This window comes from Scyliorhinus torazame, chromosome 6 (genome assembly GCF_047496885.1).
Source record: "Scyliorhinus torazame isolate Kashiwa2021f chromosome 6, sScyTor2.1, whole genome shotgun sequence".
Lineage (NCBI taxonomy): Eukaryota > Metazoa > Chordata > Chondrichthyes > Carcharhiniformes > Scyliorhinidae > Scyliorhinus > Scyliorhinus torazame.
In genome coordinates this window covers 62,413,493-62,432,885 of record NC_092712.1, presented here as the reverse complement: position 1 = coordinate 62,432,885, position 19,393 = coordinate 62,413,493, and the positions used below count along the sequence as shown (strand labels likewise).

At 43.6% G+C, this 19,393-nt stretch overlaps 1 protein-coding gene across 7 annotated transcripts in view; it reads right to left on the bottom strand.

The window, feature by feature from the left end:
* Positions 1–19,393, bottom strand: part of wdr37 (WD repeat domain 37) — a 176,366-nt gene that overhangs the window by 90,673 nt on the left and 66,300 nt on the right. For 5 of the 7 annotated variants that reach the window (XM_072508282.1, XM_072508285.1, XM_072508283.1 and 2 more), the window contains 4 exons: positions 17,999–18,095; positions 17,793–17,888; positions 12,770–12,834; positions 10,431–10,514 (listed from right to left, as the gene is read on the bottom strand). In XM_072508282.1, coding sequence (XP_072364383.1) covers positions 10,431–10,514; positions 12,770–12,834; positions 17,793–17,888; positions 17,999–18,095 — 342 coding nt within the window. The remainder of the gene's footprint in view (positions 1–10,430; positions 10,515–12,769; positions 12,835–17,792; positions 17,889–17,998; positions 18,096–19,393) is intronic. The other 2 variants (XM_072508286.1, XM_072508287.1) reach the window with 1 other exon arrangement.

Genomic DNA, 19,393 nt, shown 5'->3' with positions numbered 1-19,393 from the left:
CGATAAGAAACAACCATAGGTTTGCCCCGGGGGGAATGGATGGGGGATATGGAATGTGGCAAAGAGCAGGAATAACGCAACTGAAAGATCTGTTTGTGGATGGGAAGTTCGCGAGTCTGGGAGCGCTGACCGAGAAATATGGGTTGCCCCAAGGGAATGCATTCAGGTATATGCAACTGAGGGCTTTTGCGAGGCAACAGGTGAGGGAATTCCCGCAGCTCCCGACACAAGAGGTGCAGGACAGAGTGATCTCAAAGACATGGGTGGGGGATGGTAAGGTGTCAGATATATATAGGGAAATGAGGGACGAAGGGGAGACTATGGTAGATGAACTAAAAGGGAAATGGGAAGAAGAGCTGGGGGAGGAGGTCGAGGAGGGGCTGTGGGCAGATGCCCTAAGCAGGGTAAACTCGTCGTCCTCGTGTGCCAGGCTAAGCCTGATTCAGTTTAATGTATTACACAGGGCACATATGACTGGAGCACGGCTCAGTAAATTTTTGGGGGAGGAGGATAGGTGTGCGAGGGTGCTCGAGAAGCCCAGCGAATCATACCCATATGTTTTGGTCATGCCCGGCACTACAGGGGTTTTGGATGGGGGTGACAAAGGTGCTTTCAAAAGTAGTAGGAGTCCGGGTCGAACCAAGCTGGGGGTTGGCTATATTTGGGGTTTGCACAAGAGCCGGGAGTGCAGGAGGCGAGAGAGGCCGATGTTTTGGCCTTTGCGTCCCCAGTAGCCGGGCGCAGGATATTGCTAATGTGGAAAGAAGCCAAGCCCCCGGGGGTGGAGACCTGGATAAATGACATGGCGGGGTTTATAAAGCTAGAGCGGATTAAGTTCGTCCTAAGGGGGTCGGCTCAAGGGTTCACCAGGCGGTGGCAACCGTTCGTCGAATACCTCGGGGGGGGGGGGGGGGGGGGGCCGGGGGGGGGGGGCGCGGGGGGGGGGGGGGGGCGGGGGGGAGGGGGGCGGGCGGGGGTGGGCGGGGGGGGGGGGGGGGGGGGGGGGGAGGAGGAACCAGAAGGACTCTCAGGGTTGTTAATATATACTGTATAGTATGTATAGGTCGTTGCTACAGATAATTATATATTGGACTGTTAAATTATATTTTTGGAGAGTGTTACTTGTGACAAGGCAGTTGCCAATTAGGGCTAGTTTTCATTTTTGTTATTTATTATTTATTCATTTTTTGTTTATAAAATAGGTCATTGTTATTTGTGTTGTTATAATATTGTGTAAAGGATGCACAATGTACTGTGTTGGTTGACCAAAAATTTTCAATAAAATATTTAATAAAAAAATAAAAAATAAAAAAAATAAAAGTTACGGTCTTTTGAGCCAGGGTTCCATTTTGGGATCTTCCCGTCCAGTTATATCAACTAGGATCGCAACAAATGTATGTCCAATGCTTTAATTAATTGAAACTCATGCTTTAATTGTGTCTAGTTTATCATACACTAAAGCGACTCAATTGCAGAAAAAGCCTGCAAGATAAACAGAAAAACTGTATCATTCAAAAGGTCGAAGATCTTCAACACCTTGACAACAAGCCACTTTTTTACTATTGCAAATATCTTGGAATGTTCCTTTTGGAAGTCCATACATAACGTAAAACAGGAACTGGGTGGTTGTCAACTTAAGAATTTATTTTATCCATAAACAGTAGTGGAACCTGGATGAGGCCAGGAAAACACAAATAGAACACTGCCACTCTGTGGTAACAATATGCACTGCAGAAAGGAGTCAAGGAGATGGCAGATTGTTTTCGTGAAAATACAGCAATTATAAAAATATAACAAAATTGAAACAAGAGGAGTTGACTCCTGCACCGGCTATGTAATCTAACTCCCCGAGTTGCTGCTGCCATTGACCAATGTCTACCGCTCTGCCAGGAAGTCTAAGAAGGTTGCCACCGCCTAAAGAACCCGTGTACCGACCCTCTCAAGGTGAATTTCACCCTCTCCAATTTAATAAACCCCACCATATCGTTGATCCAGGACTCCACGCTTGGGGGCCTCGCACCCTTCCACTGAAGAAAAATCCTTCGCCGGGCTACCAGGGACGCAAAGGCCAGAATACCGGCCTCTTTCGCCTCCTGCACTCCCGGCTCCTCTGCCACCCCAAATATTGCGAGCCCCCAGCCCGGCTTGATCCTGGATCCTACCACCCTCGACACCGTCCTCGCTACGCCCTTCCAAAATTCCTCCAGCGCTGGGCATGCCCAGAACATGTGGGTGTGGTTTGCTGGGCTCCCTGAGCACCTAACACACGTGTCCTCACCCCCAAAAACCGGCTCATCCTTGTCCCAGTCATGTGTGCCCTGTTCAGCACCTTAAACTGTATGAGGCTGATCCTCGCGCACGATGAGGAAGAGTTCATCCTCCCCAGGGCATCTGCCCACTTCCCTTCCTCACTTTCCTCTCCCAACTCCGCCACATACAGCAGCAGGTCATCCGCATAGAGTGACACCCTATGCTCCTCCCCACCACGCACCAACCCCCTCCAGTTCCTTGACTCCCTCAGTGCCATAGCCAGGGGTTCAATCGCCAGTGCGAAGAGCAGGGGGATAAGGGGCACCCCTGTCTCGTCCCTCGGTGCAACCGAAAGTACTCGGACCTCCTCCTGTTTGTGGCCACACTCGCCATCGGGGCCTCATACAGCAGCCTAACCCACCTGACAAACCCCTCCCCAAATCCGAACCTCTTCAGCACCTCCCACAGGTACCCCCACTCTACCCGATCGAAGGCTTTCTCAGTGTCCATCGCCACCACTATCTCCGCCTCCCCCTCCCTCGCCGGCATCATGATAATGTTCAAAAGCCTCCGCACATTCGCGTTCAACTGCCTCCCCTTCACAAACCCCGTCTGGTCTTCATGGATGATCTGCGGCATACAATCCTCAATCCTCGTGGCTAAGACCTTCGCCAGCACCTTGGCATCGACATTTAGCAAGGAGATCGGTCTGTAAGACCCACACTGCAGGAGATCCTTGTCCCGCTTCAGGATCAAGGAGATCAGTGCCCGGGACATTGTCGGGGGCAAAACACCCCCTTCCCTGGCCTCATTGAAGGTCCTAACTAACAGCGGGCCCAACAGGTCCATATATTCTTTATAAAATTCAACCGGGAAACCGTCCGGCCCCGGTGCCTTCCCTGCCTGCATGCTTCCAATCCCTTTAATCAGCTCCTCCAGTCCAATCGGGGCCCCAATCCCGCCAGCAGTCCCTCTTCCACCTTTGGAAACCTCAATTGGTCTAGGAAGCGGCCCATCCCTCCCTCCTCCCGTGGGGGCTCGGATCGGTACAATTCTTCGTAGAAGTCCCTGAAGACCCCATTGATGCCAACCCCACTCAGCACCACACTCCCTCCCCTGTCCTTAACTCCCCCAATCTCCCTAGCTGCATCCCGCTTCCGAAGCTGATGCGCCAGCATCCGACTTGCCTTTTCCCCATACTCGTAAATCGCCCCCTGGGCCTTCCTCCACTGCACCTCCGCCTTTCTGGTGGTCACCAGGTCGAATTCGGCCTGGAGGCTATGCCTCTTCCTCAACAATCCTTCCTCGGGCTCTTCCGCATACCTCCTGTCTACCATCACCATCTCCCCCACCAGCCTCTCCCTCTCCCCCTGCTCCCTCCGCTCCTTGTGGGCCCTAATGGAGATCAGCTCTCCCCTCACCACCGCCTTCAGTGCCTCCCATACCATCTCCACTCGGACCTCCCCGTTGTCGTTGGTCTCCAAGTACCTCTCTATACTTCCTCGGACCCGCTCGCTCACCTCCTCGTCCGCCAACAGCCCCATTCCAAGCGCCACAGCGGGTGCTGGTCTCTCTCCTCCCCCATCTCCAAGTCCACCCAATGCGGGCCGTGGTCCGAAATGGCTATTGCCGAATACTCAGTATCCTCTACTCTCGCTATCAGCGCCCTACTCAAGATGAAAAAGTCGATTCGGGAATAAGCCTTATGGACATGTGAGAAGAATGAAAATTCCCTAGCCCCAGCCTTGCAAATCTCCAAGGGTCCACCCCTCCCATCTGGTCCATAAACCCCCTCAGCGCTCTAGCCGCCGCCAGCTTCCTACCCGTCCTGGACCTGGAGCGATCCAGTGCCGGATCCAGTACCGTGTTAAAGTCTCCCCCCATTATCAGGCCCCCCACTTCCAAGTCTGGGATCCGACCCAAAATACGCCGCATAAAATCCGCATCGTCCCAGTTCAGGGCATACACATTGACCAGTGCCACCCTCTCTCCCTGCAACTTACCACTTACCATTATGTACCTACCGCCATTATCTGCCACAATGCTCGACGCCTCAAACGACACCGTCTTTCCCACCAAGATCGCCACCCCTCGATTTTTGGCACCAGCCCCGAGTGAAACACCAGACCTACCCACCCTTTCCTCAATCTTACCTGGTCTGCCACCTTCAGGTGTGTCTCCTGAAGCATAACCACATCCGCCTTGAGCCCCTTCAGGTGCGCGAACACACGGGCCGGCTTAACCGGCCCATTCAGACCCCTTACATTCCAGGTTATCACCAGATCAGGGGACTACCCGCCCCCCTCCCCCGCCGACTAGCCATGACCCCCTCCTCGGCCAGCCACGCGCCCGCACCCCACACCCGGCCCATTCCCCACAGCGGCATAACCCCGTCTCGATCCCCCCCCACTCGCTGCAGCTCCTCCTTGACCATAGCAGCAGCAACACGATTCCCCCCCACCTCCCACCGGCTAGGACCCATCCTAGCTGACTTACTCCCCCCATTGCACTTCCGCAAGTCAGCTGACTCCTGCTGACCCCGGCCACTCACGCCTCTCCTTCGACTCCTGCCATTGTGTGGCACACCCCCCTCTCCCGTCCCCATCCATAGGCTCTCCCACTCCCCCTTCTGTCCTAAGCGCGGGAAACAACCCTCGCTTCCCGGCCCCGCCCCCTCCAGTCTTCAGCACGGGAAAAAGCCCGCACTTTCCACCCACCAGGCCCCGCCACCTCTGACGCAGCTCCTTTTACAGGCCCAGACCCCTCACCCCCGACTCAGGCCTCCCCCTCCCCCGCGGGGCCCCATCTCACCTCCAAGAGCCCCCCCCCCCCCCGGCCAACCCAACCAAAACAGTGCCCAACCCGCCCCAACCACCCTCACTGACCCAAAAGAGAAAAAATACAAAGAAAAGAAACCCGGAGCAATACAAAGGCCCCCCCCTCGAAATAAAAATAAACATAGCATATCAACCGCAGTCCCCAATCGGCCGTCCCGACCCTCAATCTGTGTCCAACTTCTCGGCCTGAACAAAGGCTCACGCCTCCTCCGGAGACTCAAAATAATGGTGCCGGTCCTTGTAGGTAACCCACAGTCGTGCCGGCTGCAACATGCCGAACTTCACCCCCTTCCTGTGCAGCACCGCCTTCGCTCGATTGTACCCGGCCCTCCTCTTCGCCACCTCCGCACTCCAGTCCTGATATATCCAAACCTCCGCGTTCTCCCACCTGCTGCTCCTCTCCTTCTTGGCCCACCTGAGCACACACTCCCGATCAGCGAACCGATGGAACCTCACCAGCACCGCCCGCGGAGGCTCGTTAGCCTTGGGCCTCCTCGCCAGCACTCTATGGGCCCCTTCCAGCTCCAGGGACCCCTGGAAGGACCCCGCTCCCATCAGCGAGTTCAACTAGTGACCACATAGGCCCCCACGTCCGGCCCCTCCAGCACCTCCGGGAGTCCCAGAATCCGCAGATTCTTCCGCCTCGACCGATTCGCCATCTCCTCGAACCGCTCCTGCCATTTCTTGTGGAGCGCATCGTGTGCCTCCACCTTTACCGCCAGGCCTAAGATCTCGTCCTCATTGTCAGAGATCTTTTGTCAAGCCTCGCGGATCGCCACTCCCTGGGCCGTCTGTGTCTCCAGCAGCTTATCAATAGACGCCTTCATCGGCTCTAGCAGGTCCATTTTAATCTCTCTGAAGTAGCGCTGGATACCCTCCTGCTGCTCTTCCGCCCACTGCATCCACGCTGCCTAGTCTCAGCCTGCCGCCATTTTGTCCTTCTTCCCTCGCACCTTCTACTGGTCCTCATTAACACTACACCCTGTATGCTTCATCCGATGCCAGTGCTTATGTAGTTACATTATATATGTTGTGTTGCCCTATTATGTATTTTCTTTTATTCCCTTTTCTTCTCATGTACTTAATGATCTGTTGAGCTGCTCGCAGAAAAATACTTTTCACTGAACCTCGGTACACGTGACAATAAACAAATCCAATCCAATCCAATCCACCACCACCTTTTTTGTCGCCCCGCTCCTAGTTGAAGCCATATACTGAGGGGGAGCTGTTGCAGACTCCTTCCCACACCGGGAAACGTCGAAAAAGTGCCGTTGGGGGCCCTGAAAAGAGACCAAAAGTCCGTTTTTGCGGGAGCCGCCGAATGTGCGACTTAGCTCCGCATAGCCGCAACCGGAAGTCCCATGTAATCTAACTCAACGTACAACTAATTTTGTTAAGTAGAAATCAAACATATTTTATCCTTCATTTTTTTCTCTCCTCTTTTTGCTTTTTTCCCCCAATTTGTTTCCTGTCTCGGTTTTCCTTAATACAGCAAGGTATCTGAAAACAATTTTAAAAGTAGCCAATAGTAAATGAACTACAAAACAAATGAACAAAGATAAACTGCGAAAAACATAAAGTAATCACGTGCAGAAAGGATAGCTGGGTTAAAGAAAAATTGTGGTCAACAAATTTAATACTTCTTTGAGCTAGTGACCAAATGGATACAGCCTGTGCAAATAGACCAATTTTCTGAAAATGTCTCAAGCTCTCTAAATCATCATAATTACAGCAAAAATATATGTGCTACTTGCCATACCTGGGTTTTACGTACAGTACAACGGAACAATCACTTCCTCTGATGTAGTATAGACTCAGCAATTGGAGGCATATGATTTCAACAGAATTATAGCAGCACCAGTTTAAAGCTGGCGGCAGCAGAAAAGGATAAAGATTAATGCAAACTGCCCGAATTAGAGAATGATAGGAAGCGGCAAACCTCATGAATCAGTGCACACTCCCATTTTTATTCTCACACAGATAGTTAATGAAAGAAAGATTATCTGGATCTCGGCATCGGATGCACAAAATTAAATTTGGCCCATTAAGCTTGCAAAACCCTAGACTGCGCACAGAGAGAGGCACAGTATAACTACCAGCAGAGATGACACTGGCTCCTGACACTTGATTATCTTTTGGGATTGGAGAAGTGTCACTTGTATTTTTCTAAAATGCCCTGAATTTTACTTTCTCTCCGTAGAAATTGCACGACTATAATATAAGGAAGATTTTGGGGTTGGTGATGCATCTAGATTGCACAATAGCAGATTGGGACAAGTTTTGCTCTCTTGCTCTCCTTTTGTCTATGTTTGAAATATCAGCTAAAGCTCACATGCAGAGTAGACAATTCAAGAGATTAAGCGAGAACATCCTCGATAACAGACTGATGTCGCAGCAATCTGCTACATGAAGGGAGAGGATGGATGGAATGCTGGGCGAACAATGAAAGTCTACTTAATATTGCATTGAATATAAAAAAGCTTTGCTGAGTCTAAACTACATCAAAGGAAGTGATTGTTCCGTTGTACTGTTACTAAGTAAAACCCAGGTATGGCAAGTAACACATATATTTTTGCTGTAATGATGATGATTTAGATTCTGTTGACTGATATTAAAGATCAGTTTACTTATATTGTAGCTTGCAACAGTCCTTTTTTTTTAAATTAAGGGGCAATTTAGTGTGGCCAATCCACCTACCCTGCACATCTTTGGGTTGTGGGGGTGAGACCCATGCAGACACGGGGGGAATGTGCAAACTCCACACGGACAATGACCCAGGGCCGAGGTGGAACCCAGGTCCTCAGCGGCGCGAGGCAGCAGTGCTAACCACAGCGCCGCTGTGCCACCCATGTTTGCAACAGTCCTAATCATATTAATGCAGACATAGTTAAATAAAATTGTTTTAGCTAATTCACCTTTATATCAAACTTTGTGCACTAGGGAGAAAGGTTCTTTGATGCCTTTGCTGAAGAAGAATTAAAGCTGGACTCCATTCAGCTTGTCAGTGGTCCCGTGTGAACACACATGGTTTGATTAATTTTGTAAACCACCTTCTCGATGGCAGTGCATGGCGGGCTAATTAAGGCATTGTATATGAAAGCTTCAGCATAAATAGTGCATCACTGAAGGAAATCTGCTATTTCTGATAGGTAAAAGGATCATTGATTTAGCTATTTTGATGTAAATACTAAAGTCTAGTTCAAAATTCATTTTTAAAATGGATCCCATCCTGCCGACTATGCCAATTGATGAAATCTACCCGTGGTTAAGTGTAGTCTCGTCTACACCTAACTAAGTAAAAATTTGCACTACACGTCTCGGATGAGAAATGAAATCTTTATTGTGTCTATTGATTATAATTGAGAGTTTGAAATCTTCTTGTGGTTACAAATCAAATATTCTTAATAAAGCCCCTGTCAGCAGAAGACTTTAAGAGATATAATTAAATTTAGTAGCGTACAAACAAATTGAACTTTCAAAATATGATAATGATTTCTTGCTCAAAGCAAAACAGCTTGCGCAGACTTAAGAGTTAGAATGGAAATATGAAAATACGAGATAGTCAAGCATATAGTATCGAGTGATCCCAGAATGGAAAATGGCTGCCCGGGCTTCTATCTTTAAGGAAAATGTTATCAATCTGAATCCATCTGTTCCTACCCTTGTAATGTGCTGATTGGCTTGGATGAGTCTTAAATGCATTTGATAGGATGGTTAGTTGTCAATCATCAATGTGCAACATAGATATGACTATGTTGCATCTTTGGTTGTCTTCTGTGTGTTGGAATGTAAACTTGCACTTATTATCAGGTCTGGTATTTGCTGACTGCTATACTATTCACATTTTGAACAATGGTAGATTCATGTTAACTATGGTGCTCATTTTGACCTTCAGTAGAAATGTTGCATTTGCTTCTGGTTAAGCTGCAAATGTTTCAAAATCTATGCTTTTATTATTGTAAGCTATACGCTTTTGTAATCTGAGGTTGTGTTTGCAGTCTTATGATGGGATCCATTTTAAAAATGAATTTTGAACTGGGCTTTAGTATTTACATCAAAATGGCTAAATCAATGATCCTTTTACCTATCAGAAATAGCAGATTTCCTTCAATCATAATATATACACATAAGCTTTAACTCACTGCACTTCCTGAACTACAAGCATTACTATGAGGAGCCATAAATCCAGGAAATCAATCTCCCTATCTCTGGCCAATACATGCTACCTTGCATCCCATTCCTCAACTAACAAGAAGCCCAGAACACACTTGCAAGAATCAAAACAAAATAACATTGTTGGCTTGGCCTGGAAAGCAGCTAGTTTACTGACCTCTCAGTCCGGTTAATGTTATATTGCAGTGTTAGTTTCCTATTTATCAAAAGTATGTGCACGGTAGAATTAGGCCAATACCAAAATACAACAGAACCACTTGGCTCACCCATAGGTCCAAGACCATTTCCTGGACCCCATGTTTCACCCTAGAACACAAAGTAAGTGACTCCTCATTGCCATCTACTCAATGTTGTCCTTTGTATAACTGTTATTAATTCTAATAGTGCTACACCAAGATGATATCAAAAGTAAGAAGCTTTCGTTATTAGAAGATTGGAAAAACTGGAGCTCTTTTATTAGCATAAAGATGGTTAATAGGCCAGTTATAATGAAAACTCCTTTATTACCACTGTCAATAATATGTCATGGTGATTCAGGTATGTGGCCGAAGCAACTCCTCTGTCTCCTTTCTTGCAGTTTGGGTTTTAGGACAGGAAGCTATGCATCTCGTGTGTTCTCTGTGGCAGGTTCCCCTTTGAACATTCCTGAATTTTAATATCCTACCTACATTTGACTCCAACTTTCCTCCTTTTATTTTTATTTGGAATGTGCAATGCCACTGGAGGCCTACTGGCATAGTCCAGTATTTCTAGCATGTGGACAGACGTCACGCTTGGTCAACGTTCTTCCTATAGAACTCTATGCGACTATAAAAGTCATTGGAGGCCATATCTAGCATCCTGTTAATCCCAAACTGTAGAAAATAACACTTCATGAATGTTGATGCCCAACCTCTTGTTAGTAAGTTTATATTTTATTACCGTTTATCCACTCAAGTTACAAAAGGACAAAATTAATGTCAAACACAAACATAGGTACATTCTCTGCTATTAATCACATATCATACATAACGGGGTTACTGATGTTTTAAGAATATATTATGTACCACCAAAAGCAATTTTAAGTTACATTTTTCAAAACACATTTCTAAGTCCACTAGGCTGCAGCAATTCCATCACTGTTACCAATAGGATGCATCATGCATATGGTTTCACTGGAAAAGAAATTACCCACGAATCTCCACCCCACAACTCCCAACTTCCCATGTTGAAGTTGCGTGCTCCACCTGCTTTGCCTGGGAAAGAGTTGGATCGCTATATCATAAGCAGAAGAAAAGAAGTGTGTTGCTTGCTGAGAACACAGTGAAAACTATACCATTTCCAGACCAATTTGTAGCACATTCATCAAACAAATGTTTTTAGTTTAAGGACAGAAAGAAAAGAAAGACTTGCATTTATTTGCATTCACAGCTACCTGTCACACTTCTCGCCATTGCCACATTTGTGAAATTAATAAGGTTTACACAGTCAAATTGTACTGTACATTAGCTGAGTGATGGGCAAGTTTTAATTTGTATGTATTATTAGGATGATTCATGAATATTGAGGTGCGTAAAGTTGGCAATGTAACTGCGATATAACTTTAAGAAATAAGAAGTAGAGTGAACTGGAGTTATAGCTTGGACACATTTCTGCTCCAGTGAGTCTACCTTAGCAGTAAACAGAAGGCAAAGCTATAATGCTGACTGGCTGGAAGATTGGCATGAAGACTAAAGGTTTGGAAAGCCATGGATTAATGGTACAAATGAAGCTTAGGTTTTTGTAGGGAAGCCAGTTGCGCTTTTCCCATTCATCATGAGTTGCAAATATTGGATCAAAAGTTGTTAGTGCTGTTTCAGGTACATATTACTTGGGATAAATGTTGCAAAGTTCCCTTCAAAAACGGTATAAAGTAGGGATGCATCACTGAGGACTTTGCATTTGACACAGGACACTTGCTGGGGGAGTATCTGTTGGGAGTTAGGAGTAGGACACTTACTCGGAAGTTAGCATTTTCCCAGTACATTGGCAGTCAATGGGTATTTGTCACAGGTTGAAGGGTTGCCATAAGAACTCAGTACTATTTTTAGCTAGTGACTAAATAAATTGTCACAGGGTTGAGAATTGCCATATGAATCTAGTATTAGAGATCAATGGATCCAGTATAGAGAGGATTGCCAGGGCGAAAGTAATTGCCTTAACAACAGGTGAATAGAAAATTGTTTGGAAAACAAAGGTAATTTTAAGGGATTTATATTTGTATTGGTAAACATTAAAAATAAGGTATAGTTCTAATTGGGTTTAATTTAAGGTTTCTGTGTAAGAGTAAAACCTATAGCTCGATTCACGTGGAGGTTGATTCAGTTTCAAATGTGCTGTATTATCCTTAGAGAGGGTTACGGTATGAGTACAAGTAGCAGTTGTTGCTTAGCAACTGGGGGCCTTTCAAGGTAAGAAGGCTTTGTGTTCTCAGTTTAACTGGAAGCAGGACAGTTGAAGACAGAGCACCTGGTATCTTCACGTCCAGTTACCGGGGAGTGAATATCTCAACTCTACCAGGAGAGGCTGGACAGGATAAGGGAGCTGCAAAGAGGCAGACTTCCTGAAGAACCAAATACAGTCCAGATAACTAGGAAATCGGGACTGAAAGACTATTAAGACTGAAGTTAAGAGGATAGAGACCAAGGTATTGTTCAGAGGAGAATTCAAGGGGCAAGCAGACAAAGTTTTGTGAGTGAAAGAGACAGCTGCAGTAACCAGAGTTCAAGTGGGAAAACAGACTTCAGAGGTAAATCAAAGGTCTGATGCCATTTTAATAAGAGTCTAGGAATCAAGAGTGAAAGCGAACAGTGTGCACAGCAGTCAAGACAAAGAAACTCTGACAGGCAAGTTGTATATTGGATTTGTTGTCAAAAGTGGAGCGGAAACTTTGCTTGAAAGAGTCATTTGGAAAACCCGGACTGAATTCTGGAATGCAAACCGCGGATGAAAAGCATGGTTGTGAAAGATTATTTTAAGGCATGTTTTTTGGGGGAGTGGAGTTTGGATACTCTCATGCGACAATCGTCTGGGGGGATTCTGATGTTGATTGAGACATAAACATTGGCTAGGACACTGCTGATGGCTCTACTGCTCTTTTTCAAATAGTACCATGGGACTGTTTATATCCACCGAGAGGGCAAATAGATCTCAGTATAACCTCTGATCCGAAAGGCGACACCTTTGATTGTGCAGCACTCCCCTCAGTACTGCACTGGAATGCAAGCCTTGATTTTCAGTTCACGTTCCTGGAATGAGACCGTGTGACTCTAAAATGAGAGTGCTGTCAGCTAAGCAACGGCTGACAAAGTATATATATATATTTAAAAATCTCAAAGCACATTTTAGTTCAACCATTTATTAATGTGTACTTTTTTTAAACTGAAAAATTAACAGCGTAAGAAGGGAAATCACTTGAAATTAGTGCATTCTGCTGCAATCTTTTCCAATAAGTTATGATGGCATGCTTTGAATACATATCAACCACATACCTTGCTAGTAGAGGCCTTGTAAGTTGTTTTCAGTTTTTGAGATAACTGGCTGGTACTGTGGCTGGCTACACAAATACAATCAGAACTTTTGTCAACCATTGAATGCTGCGTGCAAGACAGACATTGAACCAATTCTTAGCCAGACTTAAGATGAATATCAAGAGTTTCAGGGAAACAAACAAAAAGTTAAGTACCTCATTTTCTCTTAAGCATCTCTCCACTGAGACAAAGCCTGGTGCAAATAATGCCAAAGATGTTTTAAAATATACTAGTCAACATTGCACTGTGCTGAATAAATCTTAAAAGAAAATGTGATCATGGCATGTTTGCAAATCACAAGCTTGGGGGTGATCACAAGTGCACAATGGTGTGAAAATTTTGCAATATTTTTAGGTTCAAATACAATATATAACAGAGAACAATAGGTAGAAACTTAATGTCACAATAAATTCATTTGAATCCAACAAAATCCTCCTGCACATGAGACTGAAGAACAGTGTCATCTCCCATTCTGAATTCATAATGTGAAATGCAAGCCGCCAGTAAAAAAATATTCAATTTTCACCTCATTCCACCACTTTGGCCTCCTCCAGCCGTAACCGTCCCAAGCCTTTATTCGTTCACCATTAGCATTCTGCCGATTGCCTCCCCACATCATTGATAACAAAGCTTTCACGTATTTTGGCTCTGCTTTCTGGAACTCGCATCTTAAACATCTCCATCACTCTCCCTGCCTTTAACCACCACCTTAAACATTACTCATATGACGATGTCCTGGACATTTCTGCTAACTTCCATTTGCACATGATGCTATTTACTATCCTCTGACAAGTGCCTCAAGATATTACTCTACAATAAAGGTACTATATAAATGCAGGAATGTTACAGATGTTGTATGGAAACAAAAATAAAGTCACTGGAGCTCCAAATTCAGTCAAAATGATATAATTTTCTTTTATTTTTTCATGGGATATGGGTGTCCCTGGCAAAATCAACATTTGTTGGCCTTGAACTGAGTGACTTGCTGGGCCACTTCAGAGCACAGTTAAGAGCCAACCACATTGCTGTGGCTCTGGAGTCACATATTGGTCAGACTGGGCAAGATGACAGATTTCTTTCCCCTAAAGGACATTAGTGAGTTAGTTGGGATTTTACAACAATCAGTGATAGTTGTCATAGTCACCATCACTGAGACTAGCTTTATCTTCCAGATTTATTAACTGACTTTAAATTCCACCCGCTGCCATGGTGGGATTTGAGCCCACATTACCAGAGGATTAACCTGGGCTGCTAGATTAGTAGCCTGATGATATTACCAAAATCCCAACATTAACTTTTAGAATGTTATAATTATGTTTTGAGTATTGCTGAAAAAAGAGACACGCTGTCTAAGTTTCTCATTTGGCATTCATTAGGATAGATGGCAAGATTACGAACAAGATTATCAATTGGTAAAGACATTGCCACAGAAAATCCAGCAGGGAACAGTTAGCTTCCAGGTTTTTGTTCAAATTCAAACCAGGCAGATTAACTCTGATTGGGTAAGGCATAGTCATGGAAAATAAAGCAGGGAATGGCGATCCATCAAGGTCTTGTTTAGTTGTAAAAAGCTCTAATACATGGGCATGCTCCTTCTATCTACAAAGGGCAGGCTTGTGTGTGGATAAATGTGGCTTCTAGCATGCATTAGTGAGCCATTCTGTGAGTTCAACAATTTTAAATTTATTTTCCGTGTAATTCTTAGCATAATCAGGATTGCTTAGAAAGTGTTGTCCAATCGCAGAATCACATCTAATATTGGACACTAAGTTTTGAGATTTGTAAGCAAGGATAGGTACAGTCAGTACTTTGCCTATTGCAAACAGCCAAAGGGACGTGCTGTTCAATATCAGCCACCAGTCATTAGGACGTACGGCCTACATATCTAGTACCAAACAAATCCTAAAATTCACAAACCACATTACTCATTTGTGTGATAGGCACAATGTCTTTTGGCTTAACGGCAGCATCCTGTTAGTGGAGAATGCCACTCACGTTAGTGATGCATAGTACCGGCGTAAAACGGCAAGCTTCACCTGCTGCTCAAACTTTTGAGACCACTTACCTTCCAAGATATGAGGTAGACTGAGCTAGGCATTCTACATATCGATTGGAAAAATCAGATTGCCAAATGTAACTAGATGAGGAGTTCTTAGAATGTTTTTGGGATAGTTTCTTGAATCAGCATGTTCTGGAGCTAACCAGAGGACAGGCGATACTAGACCTCAAATTGTGCAATGAGGTATGATTAATTTATAACCTCAGTGAAGGTACCCCTAGGTAGCAGCAATCACATGATTGAATTTTGCATTCAGTTTTAGGGAGAGAAAAGTGCACCCAAGACCAGTATTTTAAACTTAATTAAGGGCAATTATGAGGGCATGAAAGTGGAGTTAACTAAAGTGAACTAGCAAATGTGCTGAAGGGATAGGTCAACAAAGGTTCAATGGTAGACATTTAAAGGGATATTTCAGAATACATAGAATAAAAACATTCTAACGAGAAAGAAAAATTCCAAGGGGAAAGCCCATCATCCGTGGTTAACTAAAAAAGTTAAATAGTACAAAACTTAAGGAGAAAGCATATATTTACACAGAGACGGAGTGGCAGGTCAGAAGATTGGAAAGAATATAAAGAACATCAAAGAATGACAAAAAGATTGATAAGGAGGGAAAAAACTGGAGTACGAGAGAAAGCTAGCTAGTATTATAAAGACGGATAGTAAGAGTTTCTATAGGTATTTAAATAAGAGTTAACAAAGTGAGCGTTGGTCCTACAGCAAGTTTGTCTGAAGAATTGATAATAAAAAGTAGGGTTTTGGCAGATGAATTAAACAGGCATTTTGCATTGGTCTTCACAATAGAGAACACAAATTACATCCCAGAAATAGCTATAAATCAGGAAATGAAGGGAAGGAGGAGTTCATGAAAATTACAATCATCAGGTAAGTGGTATTGAGCAAATTGTTGGGTCGACGGGCTGACAAATCCTTAAGAGATCGGAGAGTTCTGAGATGCAGAGTGATCTGGTGTCCTGGTGCATGAATCACAAAAAGGCCAGTACTAAGGAACAGCAAGTAATTAGGAACGCTAATAGAATGGTATTGCTCATTGTGAGAGGAATTGATTACAAAAATTGGGAAGTTATGTTTCAGTTGCACAAGAAATTGGTGAGATCATATCTGGAGACTGTGTACAATATTGGTCTCCTTATTTAAGGAAATACATTAGAAACAGTTCAGAGAAAGTTTACTAAAGGAATACCAGGAACTGGCAGGTTGTCTTAGGAAGAAAGCTTGGAAAGGTTAGGTTTGTAAACACTAGAGCTTAGAAGAGGCGATTTAATTGAAACCTACAAGATCCTGTACTGTCTTCACAGGATGGATGTGGAGATGATGTTTCCTCTTGTGGGAGAATCTAGAACTAGGGGTCACTGTTTAAAAATCAGGGCTCGCTCATTTAAGACGGAGATGGAGAGATTTATTTTTCTCTCGAAGGGTCTTGAATCTTTGGAACTCTCTTCCTCAAAAGGCAGTGGAAGCAGAGTCTTTGAATATTTTTAAGGCAGAGCTAGATAGATTCTTGATAAACAAAGGGGTGAAAGGTTGTCAGGGGTGGGCAGGAATGTGGGATTGAGGTTACAATCAAATCAGCCATGATGTTATTGAATGGCAGAACTGGCTTGAGGGTAGTCTACTCCTGCTCCTAATTCACGTGTACGCATGTATATTCATATGTCCATGCACTGCATCTTTTTCAACTAAACAAAAACTTGGAGACAGCCATTCCCTGATTCATTCCTCATGGAAATGCCTTGAACAATTAGAGTCAATTGCCTTGTTTGAATTTGAACAAAAGCTTGGCAGTTAAACCCTGCTGCATCCTCCGTGCCAATTACTCTACCAATCAGAGTCCACTTGCTAAGCAATCAGAACCACCTTCTTGCACAGTATAAACTGTTGTTCCCTTTACTATTGGTAATCATGTGATCTGTCCTGATGGGTGCAAGACACAAAGCTTAGACAGCTAGTCTCCTGTTTCAGCAAATTCAAGTTCTAACCTACCAAATGCCTATTTATGTTAGCTATATTCCATATATGAATGATATTTATGCTCCAATCAAGTAAGTTATGGCTGTGCACAACTTCATGGATAAAATTCAGCCTAGTAAATAGTATAGTACAACTATATCTGCACAAGAAGCTCTCATTTTGGTCTATCACGTTATTCTAGTATTCGGTTTCATATTGATACTATTTCTTTCCCATACTCCAGTGTTACCTTCATCCTCAATATATTAGTTTTTCCTCTCTTAGTTATTGACTCAACTACAACATATTATATTATAACTTATCCCACAGTTTAATAATCTTTTGTTTAAAAAAAATCTTAATATTTCCTTTCCACTTAGGCTCTTCCACAGGGAGCACTGGAGACTGGGTCATTGAATACATTCACGGTTGAGTTAGACAGATTTTTGATCGACAAGGGAGTCGAGGGTCATGGGGGGCAGGCAGGAAAGTGGAGTTGTTAGGACTACATTCAGATCAGCCATGATTTATCAAATGGTTCAGGCTCGATAGACTGAATAGCCTATTCCTGCTCCTATTTTTTATGATCTTATACTCCCAATCCTAAATTTATTTCCCATTTTTATTGATTTATTCTTTCAAAATTTCAAATTCAAAAATATATTAGAACCATTTTTAAAATTCCTTGAAATAAAAACTGAAAAATTAGAATTGTTCTCTCGTCACAATTATATTCTCCGGTCTCTGGGATCGTCCCAGTGATTGCACACTGGACTTTTTCATGTTTCTAGAATAGCTTGTTCAAACTACATGCAACATTTTAACCGTAGCACACCATGAAGTAGTCATACAAAATTAACTTGCAAATACAGTAAATTGAAGTTTAACCACTCTCTAAATTGTCAATATAATTATGGTTAATAGGAACAGAATTAAAAACGTAATTTTCTCAACCTTTTGCCTTCAACTGTCCTTTGCTTAAGTCTCCCCCATCTACTGTCTGACCTTCAGCTGTTAGACGATCATTCAAAGTTTCAATTTCTCTTCGCACTGCAAGGTAAGCAGACACATTGTGATCCGTCATTTCTCATGCAACAAATGGCGAAATTGGTTTGACGGTTGTCATTCAAGTAGCGCCTGTGCACACAGCTGATACTCACATTCCAAATTTTCAATGTACAAATTTTCAAATTCTCGTTCAATCTGTCCAAATAATTCCAGCAATGTTTGCCGAATTGATGGCGGCAGTTTGGAATCCTAGGGAAAAATAAATTTTAAGAGTCACTTGCTTGTTATGAATCAGAGCAATATGTTTCCTTAAAAATCAGTGCCACTATAGACTAGTTGTTACCGGAGCATCACTACTTTATTCAGAATGCCAACGACCTTTTGTTCTATTTGCGTATCTGATGAATAATATTGTTTTCTCTCTACAACTAAGGATAATGTTAGCAGTGAAAAGGAAGCTCCATATTTCAGTGCACTAATTCTCGGCACTATGAAGCTTATGTTCTAAAGTTGCCATTCACAGTGAAAAGGTGAATGATTGAGGTCTAAAACCAACCAAGTGTTGGGTTAGTTCTGAAATATTCAGCAAATATTTAAAAGTAAAAAGTGTAGCCAATTTTAGCAGGGGGTGTAAGGGAAGTCAGACAACCAAGCATTACATGAGAAAGGAAATGTTCATACAATGTGATCATTAGTAGAGAGACTTTTATTTTAAATATAATCTTTTATACAAAAGCACTGCAATATGCAAGAGGTCATTAGCATATTCTCTGTGGTATACGTAAAGCCAAAAGGTGAACACAGAACATCGATTTTTCCATCATCAGTTTAATTAATAAAAATATTTCTATGTTCAAACCAATTGCTGAAAGCGGTCACAAATTGTGAAATTGGGCACTCATAAACATCTCTACATGTCTGAAAGGTCTTGGTTTCATCATGCCTCTCTATTGTCTGCTCTGCTTTATTCAAAGCCACTTTATTAAAAGGTGCCTACTAATTCAAAACGAAATCATGCCAAAAAATGCTTCCCACGAAAATGCATTGGCAATTCACTCTTTGAAATCATTCAGATAATTCAAAAGCTCAGCCAATTCTAGTACGAATTGCTGCCAATATCAGGTCTCAACAAATGAAAAGTGCCACTTTGTTTGAATTTAATGCATGCTTGTCATGAGGTGCCCTCTCCGAACAATATGCTACAGAGTGGGAGCAGAGCAGTTTGAGAACATGCCTGAAATGCAAGACCATTTACCACTGAGCAAAAATAAAGGATTAAATAGTGCACCCGTAGTTAATTGTAAATTAATTATAAGCAGGGTTAGTATTAAGTAGGGGTTTCTCTTGTGCCCGAAAAACAGACACAGACTGAAATTGCAGTTGGGTTAGGAGGTGTATGCTTGTAATGTGTAACTTTGCAAACAAATGTGTATCAAAGTGTGTAAAGGTTAGTAGTTCCAGTTCCATCTTTCATCACCTGGCAAGAGGATGCGCACCTCAGCTTTTCCAAACAGAAAATCAGGATTGGTGAATTAGTTAAGGCAAGG